Raw genomic sequence first — 21336 nt, 5'->3', positions numbered from 1 at the left:
AGCTGTAAACTAATTTAGTGTAGACGATCAATCTGCTTGCAAATTATCTCCAATTATAATAGGCTGACTAACCTTTTTCAAGAACAACTGATGTGGACAATCCATATGTGATCTTGTCATTTTTATACAATTCACATAAGTATATTCCTTGATCCTCCTTTGTAAAAGGGCTGATTACAAGTGAACGATTCCTTAAAACACTCTTTCTATGCCAAAAATCTTTGGAAAGGAGATGTAGGCCACTTTTATCCTCATGAAAAATCTGGGTGCGGCGCCGGTCAACATTGTTTGTACTGTAAAACCAGCTAAAAGATTCTGGATGACTTTCATTACTTATGCAGGGTATCAACAATTTTCTCCCAAGCGGTATGCGAAGAGGACTTGAAGATTCTACAACACATTGATAAAAACAATAAGAAAGTACAATAGCGTTACATGAAAGTACTGTTAATAAAGTGTTTATAAAAGGTTTATATGTAAGGAATGGATGAATAAATGATGGATTGATGATTGAAATAGTTAGCAATTTCTCTTATGCCTATAGAAAACAATAACAACATCATGTTAATTCAGCTTCATCAATCGCCTAAACAAATCACTCAATGCATGTCCTATTTGATTAAACTGATTAGCAGGTTTTCAACGTCCAGAGAGACATTTTAATATTGAAATTTCAAATGAGTATTCAAAAACATATATTTTTAAGTTTCTGTGGTACATCTGTATACTAATTGTTTGGCTGTATAACAATGTACAATAAGGTTAAACACTGTATAGCCTTTTGCATTTTCAATAAAGGCCCATACATATGTGAGAATTCTAACCCCCAGGTAATTTCACTCAGCTAAGTATTGAGTGATATTAATGTTTTTGTAAATTTCAGACACTTACCTGATGTTGGAAATAAGGCCCAAACCATAAATACAATAATTATGGCAGAGGTAGCGATCATGATTACAATAAACACTGTAGAAGCAGAGATTAGTCCCTACTTAAGCATTATATTTATATCACAATGGGGTCCTTGACTAATGTGGTCTGGAGCTCCATTTTCCATCAGCGGGTTTGCATGCAGCTTCTTGCAAGGCGTTAACACCAAATGTGACATCTGATGTGTTAATTGAGAGCATGCCATTAGTCACTAGGCTTATAAGCCTTCATCGGAAATGTTGGTTCCCTTGCGTTGCAATTGCTGTTAGATACAGTATGTTTCAACCTAGACCGTGGCCTTTATGTTGTTATTCAGAGAGGGATAGCCAATCAAAGGGTTAACAGGAAGTCAACATGTGCTACCTGATTACAGTATATCATCTACTATATAATATAGTGGAGGTTGATGGCCAATGTCCAACATTTGTTTGTATTTTGTCCAGCAGTGTACTCCTCTTGGGGTTCCCCAAGGTTGTGTGATCTCCTGATAATATAGAGCTAATCAGTCATGATGACTGTCAGATGGGAAAACATGATTCTGATATTTGCAGAGCTGAATATTTGAAGATATCAAGGATTTAAGAATTAACAAGAATTAGATACATCAAGGCAAATAATTGGTATGCAGTGCCTTGTCTGCTCTGGCAGGCTGGACTCCGCCCCTCAACATTTGTCCCCCAATGACCTCAAACCACCCACCCTACTCTCTTCTGCTTCTCGCAGTTATGTCATTCACCAGACCGTTGCCTTTTGTTGTAAAAGTTGTCAATGGTTGCTTTCGGCAGTTAGACGTCCATTGCAATGGAGTTATTTGAAACGTTGAAAAAAGTGACGCTAGATTCCTATCGCATTCATCACTTGGTTGCAATATTTAGCTTGGTCTATGTAGTTCTTAAAATCTCTAAACTTATTGTCAAAAGGAATGAATGGATTCGGGCGCTCGAGACATTCCCAGGACCACCAAAACACTGGCTTTTCGGGCATGTACGAGAGGTAAGTTAAAATAAGAATTTCTTGAACGTGCACATTGAGTGACTTCAACATTGTAGCATCAGCTTCAGAGGCAAGTTTCGGTGTCACGCTCGTGCGTTTCCTTCTTTATAATATAAGTGCATGTTTTCTCTGTTGTCTTGCAGTTTAAACAAGATGGGAACGACATGTATAAGGTTGTCAAATGGGGAGAATCGTACCCCCTTGCATTTCAAATGTGGTTTGGTCCATTTGTTTCCATCCTCAATATTCACCACCCAGATTATGTCAAAACCATCCTGGCATCAACAGGTTGGTCTCTTTGGGAACGACAATACTCACATCATTATTTAAACAAGTTGCATCTATGTACAGTATGTCTATCTATGGAATCTCAGTACATGTGATAGAATACCTGTTTCACTCTCTTTCTAAATAGAGCCCAAAGATGACCTTTCATATAGATTTCTTATTCCATGGATAGGTAAGGTTGCATTGTCTTTGCCATAATCACATATGTTACAAATATTGAACCAACATTAGATTATATACATTTAACTGCAGATATTTTAAGAATAGGCATTTTCAAATATTCTTCCTTTTGGGTGCAGTTCTGGTTTTCAATAACGTTGTGACTCATGCCACTTCGGCAATTATACAGTTATGGTTATAATGTCCACTACCGTTCAAAAGTTTGGGGTCACTTAGACATTTCCTTGTTTTTGAAAGAAAAGCACATATTTGGTCCATTAAAATAACATCAACTTGATCAACAATACAGTGTAGACATTGTTAATGTTGTAAATGACTATTGTAGCTGGAAACGGCAGATTTTTTTATGGAATATCTACATAGGCATACAGAGGCCCATTATCAGCAACCATCACTCCTGTATTCCAATGGCATGTTGTGTTAGCTAACCCAAGTTTATAATTTTAACAGGCTAATTGATCATTAGAAAACCCTTTTGCAATTATGTTAGCACAGCTGAAAACTGTTGTCCTGATTAAAGAAGCAATAAAACGGGCCTTCTTTAGACTAGTTGAGTATCTGGAGCATCAGCATTTGTGGGTTCGATTACAAGCTCAAAATGGTCGGAAACAAATAACTACACTGTATTTCTGATCAATTTGATGTTATTTGAAGGGCAAAAATGTGCTTTTCTTTAAAAAACAAGGACATTTCTAAGCGACCCCAAACTTTTGAACGGTAGTGTATATTCTTTACTTCTATTCTTTTGCATGAACGTACAGCATATGTGTTTCTCAGGATGTCTCTCTCTCTCTCTCTCTCTCTCTCTCTCTCTAGGGGATGGTTTACTGGTGTCTGAAGGTCAGAAATGGTTCCGCCACAGAAGACTCCTGACCCCTGGCTTCCATTACGATGTTTTAAAGCCCTATGTCAAAATGATGGCTGATTCTGCCAAAACTATGCTGGTGCGTTTTGCTATCTCTACCCTAATTACTGTATAGGTTGACAACCATAGCCTATATGGGGGGAATTTCTGGATACAAAAAAGCTAATTGCATAAGAGTTAACATTACATATTCTCCCAACTGTATTAGAATGCTGTATAGTTTGACAACTGTATTTGGAGGGAAATTCTGCATGAACACGCTAAAGGGGTAATTTAATAAGGGAGTGATGTACTATGAGTATGTAACTATCCATCTTGTGCAAGTTGACTATGTCTGTCCTCTTTCTGTTCCAGGACAAATGGGAGACTCACTCAAAATCCGACGAGTCATTTGAGTTATTTGAGCATGTGAGCCTCATGACACTGGACAGCATTATGAAGTGTGCCTTCAGCTCCAACACTAACTGCCAGACAGTGCGAGGGGGAGAGAGGTCAGTCAGTTAACTGTTTTTAACCACTGCATTATCTGCCATTTACATCTGTGTAATGGTCTGGGTGTAGCTGGTGCAGAGGATTCAGGTGCAGGACAGCAGAGAGGAGTAACACAATGAACTTTACTCAAAATGTCAAAATACATGAAGTAATACCAAGCCCACAAACATCGGACAGAAGTTACAATAAACAAACACTCACAAAAACCATGGGGAAAAACAGAGGGTTAAATAATGAACATGTAATTGGAGATTTGAAACCAGGTGTGTAAAACAAAGACAAAACAAATGGAAAATTAAAAGTGGATCTGCGATGGCTAGAAGGCCGGTGACGTCGACCGCCGAACGCCACCCAAACAAGGAGAGGGACCGACTTCGGCGGAAGTCGTGACATACTGCCCATGTTGAAAATCTTGTCTTGTCAGTGTTAATGTTATAAAAATTGAAAGCTTTGTAAGTACGGGCCCAGAGGTTTTCAGGCCAGATCACATGATCAGGAAAAATTCAGGGCCCTGCCTATAAGCAATGATTGAGAGGAAGTAACTTATACTTTTCTGTTGTTTTACTCTCATTTCAGTGGAACCAACTCGTACATCAAGGCTGTGTACGAGCTCAGTGATCTGGTGAATGTCCGTTTCCGGACCTTTCCCTACCACAGCGAGTGGATCTTCCAACTTAGCCCACATGGGTACAAATACAGGAAGGCATGCAATGTTGCACACAGTCATACAGGTGCGTTCTGTGAAGGAAGGTTGAAATTATTATTTTAATCCCCTGCACCAGCAGGTCTCAGCCCTGAAAACATTTATATGTATGAATTTGACAAAGCAAATATACGCTGAAAAAGCAGCATGTATGCATTCGCCTTGTGGAGTATGCATGTATGTATTTCCTATTGATTATACATCTGTCACACCCTGACCATAGTTTACTTTGTATGTTTCTATGTTTTGGTTGGTCAGGGTGTGATCTGAGTGGGAATTCTATGTTGGATGTCTTGTTTGTCTATTTCTATGTCTGGCCTGATATGGTTCTCAATCAGAGGCAGGTGTTAGTCATTGTCTCTGATTGGGAACCATATTTAGGTAGCCTGGGTTTCACTGTGTGTTTGTGGGTGATTGTTCCTGTCTATGTGTTTTCACCAGATAGGGCTGTTTAGGTTTTCGTTTTGTAGTGTTTGTATTGATTCGTGTTTTACGTTTGTTTATTAAAACATGGATCGCAATCTACACGCTGCATTTTGGTCCGACTCTCCTTCTCATACAGAAAACCGTTACAACATCTTGTATTCATGTACAGCTATAGGCTTAACCATGTCATAACCATGTCATAAGAATGAGCTATGCTGCTGCTGCTGTGTCTGATGTTCTCCCATGATGTGTTCCTAGGGAATTTTTCCCTAGCCTCTGTGCTATCTGCACTGAGCCATCTGCATTGCTTGCTGTTTGGGGTTTTAGGCCAGGTTTCTGTATACAACTTTGTGACATCTATGATGTAAATAGGGCTTTATAAATACATTTGATCGAACATTTTATTAATTCCCTCTGCTTGTAGAGGAAATCATACGAAAGCGAAAAGAGGCCTTAAAGGACGAAAAGGAACTGGGCAGGATACAGGCTAAGAGAAACCTGGACTTTCTGGATATCCTGCTCTGCGCGCGAGTACGTCACACCTCTATTACTCTACTACACTATTATCCACCATTATGCACTCATCTAACCAGGTCATTAGTTAAAACAGCTACATCGGCGATGACATAGTATGTCATTGAATGAAGTCAATTCGAATAGAAACTCATCGTAGCCTCAAGATCGCCAGTGTGCTAGAGTTTCTTTTCTATTCGTTATATTCTCTCTCCGTGCAACTGGTAACACAATAGCCTGAGTGCCAGTTTGTTTTTGCTATCCAACTCCTTGTCAGTCATTGTCATGCCAAACACATGGCGTGGCTTGAAAATGAGCAATGGAGTTGGCAAGAGAACAAACAGATCGGAGACCAGGCTAGCAACATTATTGTTCTGCGAGTTATACCTTTTCCATAAAATGAAGCCAAACAAGGAAGAACATGCAAGGATCTGATTGTTCCTTATGGTTTTCAATCCAGGACGAGGACCAGCAGGGCCTGTCAGATGAGGCTATCCGAGCGGAGGTGGACACCTTCATGTTTGAGGGGCACGACACCACAGCCAGTGGGATCTCCTGGACCCTGTACAGCCTGGCCTGCAACCCAGAGCACCAGCAGATCTGCAGGGACGAGGTCATCAGCGCCCTAGAGGGGAGGGACACCATGGAATGGTAGGTTCCACTGTCCAGGGCCCGTATTCATAAAGCGCCTCATAGTAGGAATGCTGATCATGATGATTTAAAAGACAAAACTGATCTTAGATCAGCACTCCTACTCTGAGATGCTTTATGAATACGGGCCCTGATTTACTGTCCTGATCCTGTTGCATGTTAGATTGCATTCATTTGGCTGGAGGAGAGTGACATGAAGTGGAAGGCTGTACTGTCCAGATTTATTTTTCAGAGATCATGCTGTGGGGTTTCAGTTTTATTTGGTTATTTTACAGTCCGCAGCTACAGTATATATAAATTACTTTTTTGTTACTTTGGGGATTATTTAACCTTTTACTGCAGTGGGCTAAATCAGGGTCACTCAGAGTGATTCTTGGTAGTCTTAAACAAATCTACTTTGAAACAAAAGTCTAGACCTCACACACATGGTTATGGGCTGTACCGTGTCGCTTGTACCATGTCAGATATAGAGTTAAAATGTATTACATTTTGAGTTTGCATCCCAATATTACACTTTATATACATCACAGAAGACTGAAATATAACACAATAGTTTGACATAGAAACACCAGATTTTCTTCCTATATTTAAAAAAATATTTATTCATTATGAAATTATGCAAAATCTTAATAACATTCCACCCATGAGGCCAAAGAGGGCGCTTTTGGTCATTGAGGGCTACACAATCACCAGGGCTACACAATCACCAATAGGCTCCATGTTTGGAACTAGTTACCAAAGCCGTTCCTTTATTTTAGATATAGAGTCAAGGAAGGGAAATCAGCCTGTATTTGCTCTTAGATTGGAGCCACACAATACATGGCAACATGTTTACTAAAATAGAATTTATATAAAGATAATGTTCTGCATTCTTAAGGGAAGATCTCAGTAAAATACCATACACAACCATGTGTATAAAGGAATCCCTCCGCCTCTACCCTCCTGTACCTGGGATGTCCAGGAAGATAACCAAACCTATGACGTTCTTCGATGGGAGGACTGTGCCTGAAGGTAAATGTGTACATTTAAAAAAATGTTGCATTGTGATGTACTGAAGGGGACTTTTTGTAAATTTTACTGGACTGAGGCGAGACAGTGGTAGGAGAGTGGGTCACACAGGCAGTGGGTTGGAATCAAATCCACGCCGACACTAGTGGGTATATTTTACTGTAGGCAGTGGAACTAACCACTACACCAACCACTCCAGGCCATGCAAGGGACTTTTTAAAATTATAGTTTTAAAGGCATAATGGCTCTATGCCTTAACATGAGGCCATAAGGGGTTGCAATGGAGTCCTCCCTAACCTTTGCCTCAGTCATAACTGATTAACTGAACTATAACAAATTAAACTATAACAAATTAAATATTAACTCATGTTTGTTTGTCTCCAGGGCTAGTTCTCCTTATTGCATTGGGATTGTCACCAACTAGTTTTTATGTAGAGACTGTGTTTCTACAATCAGTGTGTTTATTCATATTTTTCATAAACAGTGATATATTTTCTAGTGCCAGTTTCTTGGACACACATTAAGCCTAGTGATGGACTAAGTCAAATATTAATTGGAGGTCCTCCGTTTAAAGTGATTTTAGTCCAGGACTAGGCTTAAACTGTGTCCTGGAAACTGGCCCCTAGTATTTTTTTTTTAATATCAAATTAATTGGTGCTGTTGGAGCATTTTCACCATGTCCTTTTCATCGTGTTTATTACTGCCAATGACCAACAAAAATCTGTCCCAGATAGTCTCTCTTTCTGCCTCAGTAGATGGATCCTTTTGCAGCATGGACAATATTACCACTGTGTCCATAGGAAACTAAACAGATGTCAAGCGCTAACACTGTGGAAGTATAATTCGTCTCTCTTTTCTCCCTCTAGGTTGTCTTGTTGGAACCAGCATTTTTGGCATTCATAGGAACGCCACCGTTTGGGAGAACCCTAACGTGAGCACACCATCTTGATGAACACAATTTTCTCATTTAACAGGGTTAATATAATTTGTGATTAGTAGTAGAAGAAATGCTAGCTTGAACAGCTGAACATGTGTCGTGGAAATTTTCTGTATTTAACAAAATCATGAGAGCAAACCACATACAAGTCAGAGTTAGTTATCACAAAGTCCATCTTATTATATTATATGAGCTCCATAACAACCCTGTGACTCTCAGATCAATTCAGTGTCTATAAATGAATTATCTGAGAGTCCCTTACACATTGCAACTGATATCCTTTATAGCAAAGACACACATAGCCAGACAGCATTGGCATAATTTATCGTTCAGCTTTGTCTCCTAAACTATGTTCTTTTCTCAAACTCAGAACCATAAACAAATCCTCCATATCAACAGGCATATATCAAATCCATCCTATCTTGACAAGATCACAGAGGCACATTGACTGGCACACAGACATTGTGGAGCCAAGAGATACACGCTTGACCTCTCCCCTCTCCCCTCCATAGACCTACTCATTTACCTGACTGGATTTTGGAGCCCTTCGGTCCCTTGATGCCTGTGACCCAAACAACTTAGTCTTGACAGAGAACAGATACTGCAACCCCGCCACAGTATTATACAAACACATTCTGATGAGAAGTAACTTACAAACATATGATGAATATAAAACATCTTACCTATGTTACCAACTAATTCTGATTATTCCCCAACACGTGTCATAAAATCATGCGTTTCTGGTCACAGAGGACAAGGTTTAGAGTATTGACAGAGGAAGGGGCTGTTGCTGAGTTAGTTTGTAATGAAATCCATATGACCTAGCAGTAACCCCATGGGTTTGATTTTGACTAATCTATCGCTATAAGATTCAGGGTATACACAATAGGGAACTGAAACCTGTTTATACAAGCCTGGTGGCAGTTTGTCTCACCAGCCTGGTTTGTTTGTGCTGTCTTGCCAACTCATATGGTCATGTTTGCAGTGACAATGAACAAGACAACACAAACATATTTGGGACCAGCTGTCTACCTATATACAGTCTTTTCCACTGTTTCTATTTACTATTTGTCTCTCTTCTATTTTGTATTCTCGTAGGCATTCGACCCACTCCGATTTCTGCCCAAGAACTCTGCAAAAAGATCACCTCATGCCTTTGTCCCTTTCTCTGCCGGCCCGAGGTTAGTTTCCACACCAGTGCCATGTGACTCAGCCACTATTTAAGAGAGCAGCATTGGCAGCAGGGTTTGGTTCTCACATTAGTAGTCTGGGACTAGGATGGAACCATAGACCTACTCATTTACCTGACTGGATTTTGGAGCCCTTCGGTCCCTTGATGCCTGTGACCTAGATCCAACCTAACTATAAAAGGGGGATGGGACCTAGCACGGTCCCAGATCAGATTGTTTGGCATGACAATGAAAGTAGGAGTTGTCAAAATAGCACAAACGGATCTGGGATCAGGCTAGATCCCATCCCCTCTGACACAACAGTAGTTATTATAGGTCTGTAGAGTTGGCACAGGCTGAACTCACTTCAAAGAGCTGTAGGGTCTGTCTGATGATATGGTAATGTTTTATTATATAAAAGAGCTATAAACCATTGGTAATCTTACCACATAACTTCTTTATTACACAGGGTGAATGTACAGGAGTTCTACAACATCATTATTTCAATGTCTTTTTCTCCGTCTGTAGAAACTGCATTGGGCAGAACTTTGCCATGAATGAGATGAAGGTGGTGGTGGCACAGACACTCAAGCGATATCAGCTGACCGAGGACCCAATGAAGAAACCAAAAATGATTCCAAGACTGGTGCTCCGCTCACTCAATGGGATCCATGTGAAAATCAAACCTGTCGATCTTGAACCATAAGGAATGTTATAGTTGCACTTTTGTTATCAGGCATAGGCTACTGTTTGTGGAATGTTCATATGAATTTGTTTTTAACATGCTAATTCACCAGGAAATGGGAAATAAAACATACATAATATAATACATAATATTTTGCTAGTAACTAACTGCCTAAATGTTGTTTGTTTTTCCTTTTGACATATAGCCTATGGTAAGTCCATGTCCCTTGTCTTTGATGTGACAGTTTGAAAAGGAATAGACATAGGATTGAGTTAATGTTATTCTCACGATTTCAAATAAACGTGTGGTGCAAACCACTCAGGAAATTGCTGGTGTAATCCATTCATTTGCGTTCTCTCAAATCAATGTATTTTCAAGACAGTTCCATTGAGAGTGTACCTCTGTCCCTTTAAGAACAATAAGAGGCCTTATAACATGATTTATCTTCGTTGTTATCCATAACATAGCCAAGCCTACACGGTTTACCAGGCAAGTTTGTATTTTGCATGGTGTTTCCAGCACGCTACCTCACGTAACTTAACACTTCATCCCTCGCTGCCACTTGAATCTACATAGCACTTGAAATTATTTGTGTTTTATTTGACCTTTATTTAAATACATAAAACAATCAATTTAAGTACGATGGGATAGTTAACCCAGATTACAAAGTTAATATTGGTTTCCTTACCCTGTAAGCAGTCTGTGCGACAGCAATCCATGCTCTGGTTTAGTTTCCCTGGCACTGTTTCCACACGCTTTCCCATTCAAGTCATGGGACCGGTACTAGCATTTTTCACGCATCATGTTCAAATAATCTAGAAGTGAGCTTGAGCTTCACAATCAATTTGAGATACTGTTGGATGACTTTAGACATGACGCACAAAAAATTCTAATATCAGTCCCATGACTTGAATGGGATTTGTGCCACAAATGCTAAAACGGTGCCAGGGAAATTCAACCAAAGCATGAATTGCTGTCATACCTTGTCCATAGACTGCTTACAGGGTAAGGAAACCAACGTGTCATTTTTTTAATTGAGTAAACTCGCTCTTTTACAATGCTTATAATTTTGGATGGTAAATCCTACCATGTGGTGACGTGAATGTGTTCCTTCCTGGTTGTGGTGATTTGGGGAACTAAACAGAAAAATAGATGGTCAGAAACCCACTGAGAAAGCAGAAGAAATGGAAAATGATTCAATGTCCACACACATCCACAAAACCAGGGCTTTAATACTAGTGAGTTTGTGTTGGACAAGTCACTGACCTTAACTATATTGTTGTTAAATGATTCTAAGCTTGGCTTGTTGGACTGGTATTCATAATGACTAGAGAAAGCAGCCATCCTGAACATGAACAATGCATGGTGCCACATCAGGGGCCTGTGCAGGAGGATGTAATGTTGCCAAACGTTCAGATAGACAATTTCTGTTCTACACAACACATTTGTCTGATAGAAATAGACTGAATAGGAGCTGACACGATTCCCTATCGGCAATAATAAAGTGTTTTCCAATCCCTAAATACACCCAAGATGCTATGGGTTGGGGTCAATTCAGGATGTGCACTGAAATTCCAATTCTCTTCAATGAGGAATTTGGTTTACTTTCTGAATTGACTGGATTTTAAATGGAATTGACCCCAACCCTGCTATGGTGTTGCCATGAGTATGTAAAGAAGTCTGAACCACCACCCAACAGTTAGCATCCATGCCAGTGTGAAGGGTCACACTAGATGGGCATCTTCCAGCTGATGGATTGAGAAACATTAAGTGCTGTTTGGGCTGGCAGACTGGCATGCTCTGACCAACACCGATGGCTGTTTTCAAAGTCCTCACAAATGAGTCTGCCTGGTCAATGTTTGTCTATGGAATATTCTGTACCAGGCCAAACACTTCATGCAATGTGCTGGTAGATATGGCTACTATCCTTGGAATGCAAAAAAATAAGACAAAATCCCAATTTAAATCGTGGCGTTTGAAGATATAGGCCTACTACCGCGTAAAAATGACACTACTCTATAAACTGTACATAAAGACATGTTTGTGACAAAATTCAGTTTTTATTTACAGTGTATTATGTGAATAAAAAAGCCATCATCAGCCGAAAGAGGGACAAAAGGTCTGGGCACACGTGTCTGTCCATCTGTACAAAGTTGATACAAATAGCATGGCTTTTGCAAGATTGTTATATTTGAGCTATGTTTACTTAACCAGTAAAGGGGGCAATCTAAGAATTGATTTGGCTGGTGTGAAAACTGACGCAGTTCTTTGAACATCAAGAAGCTCCATTTTGAGAGCCCTTTTATGGCTGTGATGCAAGACCATGTGTACCATATTTAAAAATGAATCATTTCAAAGGCCTGCAAAACAATAATCAACAGCAAATAGCACCAATTTAGAACCTTACCACCTTTTATTTCATGTGACCGACCGGTGGCTCAGATCAGGCAAATTTACAATGTACATATCGCCATCTAGAGGACCGACTAACATTCAGGCAGAGTTGCAACTCACAGGTCATACCGATATCTTTTTGATAATGGGCTAACAGCATTTAAAAATACTCTGTGCAGTCTATTAACATTTTTTAAATGTATTACTGATATTGATTGTGAATGTAAACCGATTAAACATAACATTCTCTCCTCACGGCACTCATCTTGATAGAAGTGTAAAAATATAAACCTACAGTCCTATTCCGTCTTTAGAAAATGACATTTTTCAGAAACTCTGAACTGCTTATGTCAATTCCTATAATAATCCATCTTGTATCTATTTTACAAATAGATATTAAAAAAAGAAAAGCACAGTGCATTTGGAAAGTATTCAGACTCCGACTTTTTCCAGTGTTATGTTAAAGCAATATTCTAGAAAAGGATTCAATTTAAAACATTCCTTAGTCTACACACAATACCCCAAAATGACAAGGCGATAACAGTTTGACCTTATTTACATAAGTATTCAGACCCTTTGCTATGAGACTCTAAATTGAGCACAGGTGCATCCTGTTTCCATTGATCATCTTTGAGCTGTTTCTACAACTTAATTGGAGTCCACCTGTGGTAAATTCAACATGACTTGGAAAGGCACAAACACACCTGTCGATATAAAAAGGTCCCACAGTTGACATTGCATTTCAGAGTAAAAACCAAGCCATGAGGTCGAAGAAAGTCTGCAGGACTGAAGGTCCCCAAGAACACAGTGAAGTTAGGAACCGCCAAGACTTTTCCTAGAGCTGGCCAAGAACCCAATGGGAGTTCCTCTTTAGAGATGGGAGAATCTCCCAGAAGGAAAACCATCTCAGCAGGCGGAAGCCACTCCTCAGTAAAAGGCACGACTATCAGACCATGAGAAATAAGATTCTCTTGTCTGATGAAGCCAAGATTGAACTCTTTGGCCTGAATGTCAAGCGTCACGTCTGGAAGAAACCTGGCACCATCCCTACGGTGAAGAATGGTTGTGGCAGCATCATGCTGTGGGGATGTTATTCAGCAGCAGGGACTGGAAGACTAGTCAGGATTGAGGGAAAGATGAACGCAGCAAAGTACAGAGAGATCCTTGATGAAAACCTGCTCCAAAGCACCCATGACCTCTGACTGGGGCGAAGGTTCACCTTCCAACAGGACAATGACTCTAAGCAAACAGCCAAGACAACGCAGGAGAGGCTTCGGGACAAGAGCCCAGCAAGAGCCCAGACTTGAACCCGATCTAACGTCTCTGGAGACCTGAAAATAGCTGTGCGTCGAAGCTCCCCATCTAACCTGACAGACCTTGAGAGGATCTGCCGAAAAGAATGGGAGAAACTCCCCAAATACAGGTCTGCCAAGCTTGTAGCGTCGTACCCAAGAAGTTGAGGCTGTAATCGCTGCCAAATGTGCTTCAAAGGGTCTGAATAATTATGTAAAACTTCTAAAAACACGTTTTTGCTTTGTCATGGGTTTTTTGTTTAGATTGATAAGAAAAAAAATCACCAATTTTAGAATAAGACTAACGTATCAAAATGTGGAAAGTCAAGGGGCCTGAATACTTTCCGAATGCTCATGTTTACAGTGAGCAAAAATACTACGCACAACTTCAAACCAATACTGAGACCGTATAGAAGGAAGTGGAGATAGTAATATGGAACTCACAGTGACCAACCATATAACGATTAGGCTGTGATGATACCAGTATCGCAACGTTTTTTTTCCATGGCAAAAATGATAACACGGAGCAGGTCCTTTAAAAACCTCCTGTAATACTTGCGCTGTAGCTTGGAAAATAAATACATGTGAATCTGGATGAGAACATAATGTTTGTTTCCAACATAAGGGCTGTTTTCCTAAGTTACATCCGCTTCGTGTTTGTTTCCCTGCACGATGCCCGACTATCAATTAGAGATAATATATCATGGCCATGGGACACCGATTTATGCCACAAGTTACTCTTACTTGACCAACTGACTTGGTCTGCTAAGAACTGCCTTTTATTTTTTATATATAGGACTTAATTTGTAAAACGCATCAAACATTCAGCTCCCGAAGGAGTGGTGTTTCTGTCTTCATGGAATGTACTACTCAAGTCTTTGGGATAATCTTTAGGAGAACGAGGAAGTAACGTAGAAAACATTGACAAAACTATTAAATCCCCAAAACAGTTTTATAAGTAAAATCGATCCGCCTCCAACGGGTCATGGTCCCTGATGTCTCCGCCCATACCCTGAGAGTCAGCCCTGCCTCCACCACATAGGCTCTTTCCCAATTTGGCTTTCCTGGATTCTATGTGTCCTCTCGCCTCAGACTCAAAATACATTGGAAAATATCCAAGAGGAAACACCTTGGATCTTCTCCAATGCATGAGAGTGGACACAAGGAATAGAGGAAAGACGGATTGAGAAAGAGCCATAGTGTAGGGAGAGGGTTAAATTAGTAGGGAGGGGGTGGGCTTCTTGCCTGGCCATGCCTCTTTGGCATACTTTTTCTTGCGGGGCTCGTTGAGGACCTCAGAGGGATAGGGGCCTGTGACGGGGACAGGGTTGAGGGTGACAGGTGGCTGGGGGGCGTCCGGGGCCAGGTTCACCTCTGGGGCCGGGTTGGGGAAGGGCAGAGGGAGACCGCCCAGGATAGTGGCTCCGCTCGGGGGCCCAGTAGGGTGGCCATCGTGGCTGGTGGGTGGCAGGTCCCCGTAAAGGCCGCCGCCGAAGGTGTAGTTGTGGATGCGCCTCGTCACAACGTCATCCATACTAAGAGAGCCGTGCCTCTCCATTTTCTGTTTCTAGAGTGGAAATGACAAAAGATTGAGTAGCAACTCATCTGTAGGCTGTTTCTGGGATTACGCTGCAATATTCTTAATCATAGGCTTCCTTAAATCGCAACGTGATTGTACAAAAAGATAATGACACCTCAGGCAATCAATGCACTTTAGCGGCTTACTATGGATAAACCCAGGCTTACCTTTATAGGGACGACAGCAGTCTGCACCATGTTCCTGAAGCGCCCCACTGAGGGGTCAATGTCCTCTGTAATGTTTCAAGAAGCACTGAGTTACTGCATACATTACGAGTGAAGCAACATATTTAGATTGGTACACACACTTCATTATTTTCACCCAACCAAATCAAATTTTATTGGTCACATACACATGGTTAGCAGATGTTAATGCGAGTGTAGTGAAATGCTTGTGCTGCTAGATCCGACAGTGCAGTAATATCGAACAAGTAATCTAACAAATTCACAACGACTACGTTATACACACACACACACAATGTAAGGGGATGGAATAAGAACATGTACAGTTGAAGTCGGATGTTTACATACACTTAGGTTGGAGTCATTAAAACTTGTTTTCCAAACACTCCACAAATTTCTTGTTAACAAACTATAGTTTTGGCAAGTCGGTTAGGACATCTTTGTGCATGACACAAGTCTTTTTTCCAACAATTGTTTACAGACAGATTATTTCACTTAATCACAATTCCAATGGGTCAGAAGTCTACATACACTAAATTGACTGTGCCTTTAAACAGCTTGGAATATTCCAGAAAATGTCATGGCTTTAGAAGCTTCTTATAGGCTAATTGACATCATTTGAGTCAATTGAAGGTGTACCTGTGAATGTACTTCAAGGCCTACCTTCAAACTCAGTGCCTCTTTTCTGACATGGGAAAAATCAAAATAAATCATCCAAGACCTCAGAAAGAAAATTTGCAGTCCTCCACAAGTCTGGTTCATCCTTGGGAGCAATTTCCAAACGCCTGAAGGTACCACGTTCATCTGTACAAACAATAGTACGCACGTATAAAAATCATGGGACCACGCGGCCGTCATACCGCTCAGGAAGAAGACACGTTCTGTCTCCTAGAGATGAACGTACTTTGGTGCGAAAAGTGCAAATCAATCCCAGAACAGCAGCAAAGGACCTTGTGAAGATGCTGGAGGAAACAGATACAAAAGTATCTATATCCACAGAAAAACGAGTCCTAAATCGACATAACCTGAAAGGCCGCTCAGCAAGGAAGAAGCTACTGCTCCAAAACCGCCATAAAAATGCCAGACTACGGTTTGCAACTAGACATGGGGACAAAGATTGTACTTTTGGAGAAATGTCCTCTGTTCTGATGAAACAAAAATAACTGTTTGGCCATAATGACCATTTCCTCCACGTTTGGAGGAAAAAGGGGGAGGCTTCCAAGCCGAAGAACACCATCCCAACCATGAAGCACCGAGATGGGAGCATCATGTTGTGGGGGTGCTTTGCGGCAAATTATGTGGATATATTGAAGCAACATCTCAAGACATCAGTCAGGAGGTTTAAGCTTGGTCGCAAATGGGTTTTCCAAACGGACATTGACCCCAAGCATACTTCCAAAGATGTGGCAAAATGGCTTAAGGACAACAAAGTCAAGGTATTGGAGTGGCCATCACAAAGCCTTGACCTCAATCCTACAGAAAATTTGTGGGCAGAACTGAAAAAACGTGTGCGAGTAAGGAGGCCTACAAACCTGACTCAGTTACACCGGCTCTGTCAGGAGGAATGAGCCAAAATTCACCCAACTTGTGGAAGGCAACCCGAAACGTTAGCCTTTAAACAATTTAAAGGCTATGCTACCAAATACTAATTGAGTGTAAGTAAACTTCTGACCCACTGGGAATGTGATGAAATAAATAAAAGCTGAAATAAATAATTCTCTATTATTTTTATTCTCTATTACATTTCACATTCTAAAAATAAAGTGGTGATCCTAACTGACCTAAAACAGGGAATTTTTACTAGGATTAAATGTCAGGAATTGTGAAAAACTGAGATTAAATGTATTTGGCTAAGGTGTATGTAAACCTCCGACTTCAACTGTACATATAAATACATGGATGCGCGATGGCAGTTCAGGATAGGCAAGATGCAATAGATGGTTTAAAATACAGTAGATACATATGAGATGAGTAATGTAGGATATGTAAACATTATTAAAGTGGCATTATTTAAAGTGACTAGTGATACCTTTATTAAATCCATTTATTTAAGTGGCCAGTGATTTAAGTCTGTATGTTGGCAGCAGCCTCTCTAAGTTAGTGATGGCTGTTTAACAGTCTGATGGCCTCAGTTTATGTAAATACTTACAGTACCAGTCAAAAGTTGACACACCTACTCATTCAAGGGTTTTTCTTTATTTTTTACTGTATTGTAGAATAATAGTGAATAAATCAAAACTATGAAATAACAAATGGAATTATGTAGTAACCAAAAAAAGTGTTAAACAAATCAAAATATATTTTATATTTTAGATTCTTCAAAGTTGCCACACTTTGCCTTGATGACAGTTTTGCACACTCTTGGCATCCTCTCAACCAGTTTCATGAGGTAGTCACCTGGAATGCATTTCAATTAACAGGTGTTAAAAGATAATTTGTGGAATTTCTTTCATTCTTAATGCATTTGAGCATTTGAGCCAATCAGTTGTGTTATGGCAAGGTAGGGGTGGTATACAGAAGGTAAAAGACCAAGTCCATATTATGGCAAGAACAGCTCCAATATGCAAAGAGAAACGACAGTCCATTACTAAGACATGAGGGTCAATCAATTCAGAAAATGTCAAGAACTTTAAAAGTGTCTTCAAGTGCAGTCACAAAAACCATCAAGCGCTATGATGCAACTGGCTCTCATGAGGACCGCCACAGGAAAGGAAGACCCAGAGTTACCTCTTCTGCAGATGATACGTTCTTCAGAGTTACCAGCCTCAGAAATTGCAGACCAAATAAATGCTTTCAAGTAACCGAGACATCTCAACATCAACTGTTCAGAGGAGACTCCATGAATCAGGCCTTCTTGGTCCAATTGCTGCTAAGAACGCACTACTAAAGGACACCAATAATAATAATAAGAGACTTGCTTGGGCCAAGAAACACGAACAATGGACATTAGACCGGTGGAAATCTGTCCTTTTGTCTGTAGTCCAAATTGGAGATGTTTGGTTCCAACCGCTGTCTTTGTGAGATGCAGAGTAGGTGAACGGACGATCTCCACGTGTGGTTCCCACCGTGAAGCATGGAGGTGGTGTGATGGCGTGGGGGTGCTTTCCTGGTGACACGGTCAGGGATTTATTTAGAATTCTGCAGCGATACCCCCTCTCATCTGGTTTGCGCTTAGTGGGACTATCATTTGTTATTCAACAGGACAATGACCCAATACACCTCCAGGCTGTGTAAGGGATATTTTACGAAGAAGGAGAGTGATAGAGTGCTGCATCAGATGACCTGGCCTCCACAATCACCCAACCTCAACCTAATTGAGATGGATTGGGATGAGTTGAACCGCAGAGTGAAGGAAAAGCAGCCAACAAGTTTTCAGCATATGTGGGAACTACTTCAAGACTGTTGGATAAGCATTCCAGGTGAAGCTGGTTGAGAGAATGCCCTTGAATGAGTAGGTGTCCAAACTTTTGACTGGTACTGTAAATCAGGGCCCATGTTCACAAAGACTCTCAGAGTAAGAGTGTTAATCTAGGACCAGTATTTTCTTTTAAATCATAACATTTTAAAAAGTCTTAGACACTGTAAAATTTGAAGACAGGCACAGAAACACTTTTCCTCAACTACAGATAAAGAACCAATACTTCAACAGCACTGGGGTACTGGTGCTAGGCCAATGGAGTTGAAGAGAGAGCTTACCCGGGTTGATGACCTCATCGTCCTCGTTGAAGGTGACTCTTGAGTTCCGCCTCTTCCTCTTGGGTCTCTGGATATCTAGGTTGCCCTCCTCGATGGTCAGGGTGGAAATGCGCTTGTTGTGGGCCGTGTTGAACTCCGTCAGGTTCTGTCACAGCCCAGACAGGGGATGGATAAATGTTTGGGAAAGGAGAAGTGAAACAAAGTTAACACTAAACACACGGAATTGGAAACAGCGAGAGCTAAAAAAAAAAAACACTAAAGACACTGAAAAGATAAACTATGTAAAGCGGGACACCCTGAGTTATCTTTAGCTACTGTGGTAATAGTACACTCCCTCCTTACCAGCATGTCCAGACAAATGCCCAAGTAGACAACTACAGAAGACACACAGACATACCTCTAGCTCGGTCTCCTCCTCTGGTAACCCTAAGAGACCCTTAGACCCCTCCTCATCCTCTCCGGCCTTGCTGTCCCCCGTGGCGGAGTTGGTTCCTTGCTGGCTCTGAGGTTTCTCCCGGATGGTGTAGGCTCGCGTGGACGCCCCAAACGACATGGTGGAGTCTATGGGGACCTGCTGAGGCTTATTGGGCTCCAGGCGGATGTGTCCCAGGAAGGTACCATGCGCTGAGAACGTAATTTACAAACTTCAAGTCCACATGTCATGTACGGATATAATTTAGAAAAAGTAAGTGAAGAGTAATAGTTGCACAGCCTTTATTTGACAGTGTACTCCTCTAAGGCAATGCAACTGTTACATTTTGAGTACTTTTTACTAGCTTGAGGTAAGATAAACTATTTTACAGACTGATTTACACGACAGTTCACTTACTGCTGTTGTTATCGATAAGGAACACCCTCTTCAGGTGCTTGTGGTAGACCAGGGCAGCATGCACGCGTGAACATGACTGGTGGTCGATGGTGAAATCACACATGTCCGGGTTCCTCCCGAATAAGTAGTACTTCTTCTCGTCAATGATCAGTTTCTTCAAGGATTCATCATCATAACAACAGATTGGGCAATACATGTATTTTCTTACGTCACAACATCATAGCCTGGTGTTCCCAGATATAATTCTGCTTTCTTGACAACTCCTCGTCAATCATTCTCACGCCAAGCTGTTTTGGCATGACAATTCCATAAGGAGTTGGCAAAAGATCCTAAACAGACACTCAGGCTAACAACACTGATAACATTGAATGAAATCCTTGCCAGCTGTAAGACAGTTTAAAGCCCTGTGCCTCTGAGCCATAACTCAAGAGTGCACTCCTGAGCTTAAATATCAGGACTGATGTTTCTGTGGCACCTTTCTTAAAACCCAACAGTCACGGAACTCAGGCACCAGGATGCACTGGGCTGAGGACAGTAGTGTCCGTATCTGGTGCATGCATGTATGATCAATTTGTTTATTTAGTTAAGTACACCATGACACCTAGCTACCTATATTGAAGTATACAGACTGAAGTAGACTATATTGTATATTGAAGTAGACAGTCTATACTAAGACATTTATAGGTAAACTACATCACATAGGACTACATCCTATGGTTGTCTATCACAGCCTTTGATAGAGCTGGTACAGTTGTTTAGTATAGAAAGTAAGTAAACCCATCAGCTCCGTAATGACTGATGTATTATGCAAGATAATAGCCACATTCTAAGGAACCATACAGAATATCTAGCCTTGTGCAGATAATACAGATAGGCGGTTCAAATGTTCGCCACAGAAGCCCTAAGCTCTTACCTCGACCATTTTGTCACCTTTCATCACGTCCAAATGGAGTCCTGGAGGGGGCTTGCCTGCCCTGAAAACAACAATGACCAAAAGCTAAGCACACCATTCAATGAAATGAATCAGCTAGCTAGCATATGTTAGCTAATAAGACGTGGCTAAAAGGAATACATACGTTTCTAGCTACAAAATTTAAAAAAGTAATGCTGTTTTGTGATTTTGCATGCACTTGATGTCTTTGTACAACGTAAATATACCGGTAAATGCATTTTCTCACCATGTTGGACAATCAAAAGATGGTAAGTTTGTAGCAGTTGCATTAGTCGCCATCTTGCAGGATTCTCCATTCACAAACCCGCTGGGTAAAAATGCTCCCTTGCATTGGGAATTGTAGTTTTGTGGGGTTAAACCCTTGACAGCCAAATCTCTGTCTCTGCCCAAATGGATGAAAAGAAAGTAATACATTCCATTATCTACAATGATTTGATTCGACTCTAGAAAAAAAGGTTGCCTACTGAAATGTAATGGCAATGGTTCATAACTATGAACTGTGAACACACATGCACTAACGCTAACAGTTATTATGCTTAGCTTTCATTATCGCTCATTCACTTGAATCAGAT

General features: G+C 40.8%; 2 protein-coding genes and 1 non-coding gene across 4 annotated transcripts; 1 reads left to right on the top strand and 2 right to left on the bottom strand.

The window, feature by feature from the left end:
* The first annotated feature begins 1452 nt into the window (after window positions 1–1452).
* LOC139366594 (cytochrome P450 4B1-like) lies at window positions 1453–11958 on the top strand. 2 transcript variants are annotated; one of them, XM_071104275.1, is made up of 12 exons: window positions 1453–1923; window positions 2067–2211; window positions 2339–2383; window positions 3208–3335; window positions 3611–3747; window positions 4325–4479; window positions 5302–5408; window positions 5851–6041; window positions 6919–7052; window positions 7916–7980; window positions 9085–9167; window positions 9684–11893. In XM_071104275.1, exons 1-12 carry the CDS (start codon window positions 1732–1734, stop codon window positions 9859–9861), a joined length of 1560 nt encoding a protein of 519 aa, XP_070960376.1. In that variant the 5' UTR covers window positions 1453–1731; the 3' UTR covers window positions 9862–11893. The 2 variants fall into 2 exon arrangements, 1 of the variants encoding a protein (XP_070960376.1); XR_011626780.1 differs by having other exon boundaries at window positions 1643–1923; window positions 8386–9167; window positions 9684–11958.
* LOC139366603 (nuclear inhibitor of protein phosphatase 1-like) lies at window positions 11881–21062 on the bottom strand. Its single transcript, XM_071104291.1, has 7 exons — window positions 20991–21062; window positions 20726–20786; window positions 19813–19966; window positions 19381–19607; window positions 18984–19128; window positions 15273–15337; window positions 11881–15093 (listed from the first exon to the last, which is right to left on the bottom strand). The coding sequence occupies exons 1-7, from the start codon at window positions 21041–21043 to the stop codon at window positions 14740–14742; spliced, it is 1059 nt and encodes a 352-aa protein (XP_070960392.1). The 5' UTR covers window positions 21044–21062; the 3' UTR covers window positions 11881–14739.
* Window positions 20215–20368, bottom strand: LOC139383690 (small Cajal body-specific RNA 1). The gene has a single exon (XR_011628772.1). It is a non-coding gene; the product is annotated as a small Cajal body-specific RNA 1 (non-coding RNA).
* Window positions 21063–21336: the final 274 nt, after the last annotated feature.

The sequence above is a fragment of the Oncorhynchus clarkii genome, chromosome 2 (assembly GCF_045791955.1).
Source record: "Oncorhynchus clarkii lewisi isolate Uvic-CL-2024 chromosome 2, UVic_Ocla_1.0, whole genome shotgun sequence".
Lineage (NCBI taxonomy): Eukaryota > Metazoa > Chordata > Actinopteri > Salmoniformes > Salmonidae > Oncorhynchus > Oncorhynchus clarkii.
Note: the sequence above shows the minus strand (reverse complement) of the source record. Positions and strands in the feature narration are given on the sequence as shown.

What these genes read in the sequence shown, in the direction of transcription:
- LOC139366594 (XM_071104275.1), top strand. Translation starts at nt 1,732, where the DNA reads ATGGAGTTATTTGAAACGTTGAAAAAAGTGACGCTAGATTCCTATCGC. An exon ending in ATTCTGCCAAAACTATGCTG is followed by an intron (nt 3,336 to 3,610) that starts GTGCGTTTTGCT and finishes TTTCTGTTCCAG; the next exon opens with GACAAATGGGAGACTCACTC. An exon ending in ATATCCTGCTCTGCGCGCGA is followed by an intron (nt 5,409 to 5,850) that starts GTACGTCACACC and finishes TTTTCAATCCAG; the next exon opens with GACGAGGACCAGCAGGGCCT.
- LOC139366603 (XM_071104291.1), bottom strand. Translation starts at nt 21,043, where the DNA reads ATGGCGACTAATGCAACTGCTACAAACTTACCATCTTTTGATTGTCCA. An exon ending in AAGGTGACAAAATGGTCGAG is followed by an intron (nt 19,967 to 20,725) that starts GTAAGAGCTTAG and finishes GAATCCTTGAAG; the next exon opens with AAACTGATCATTGACGAGAA. An exon ending in CTGCTGTCGTCCCTATAAAG is followed by an intron (nt 15,094 to 15,272) that starts GTAAGCCTGGGT and finishes TTTCCACTCTAG; the next exon opens with AAACAGAAAATGGAGAGGCA.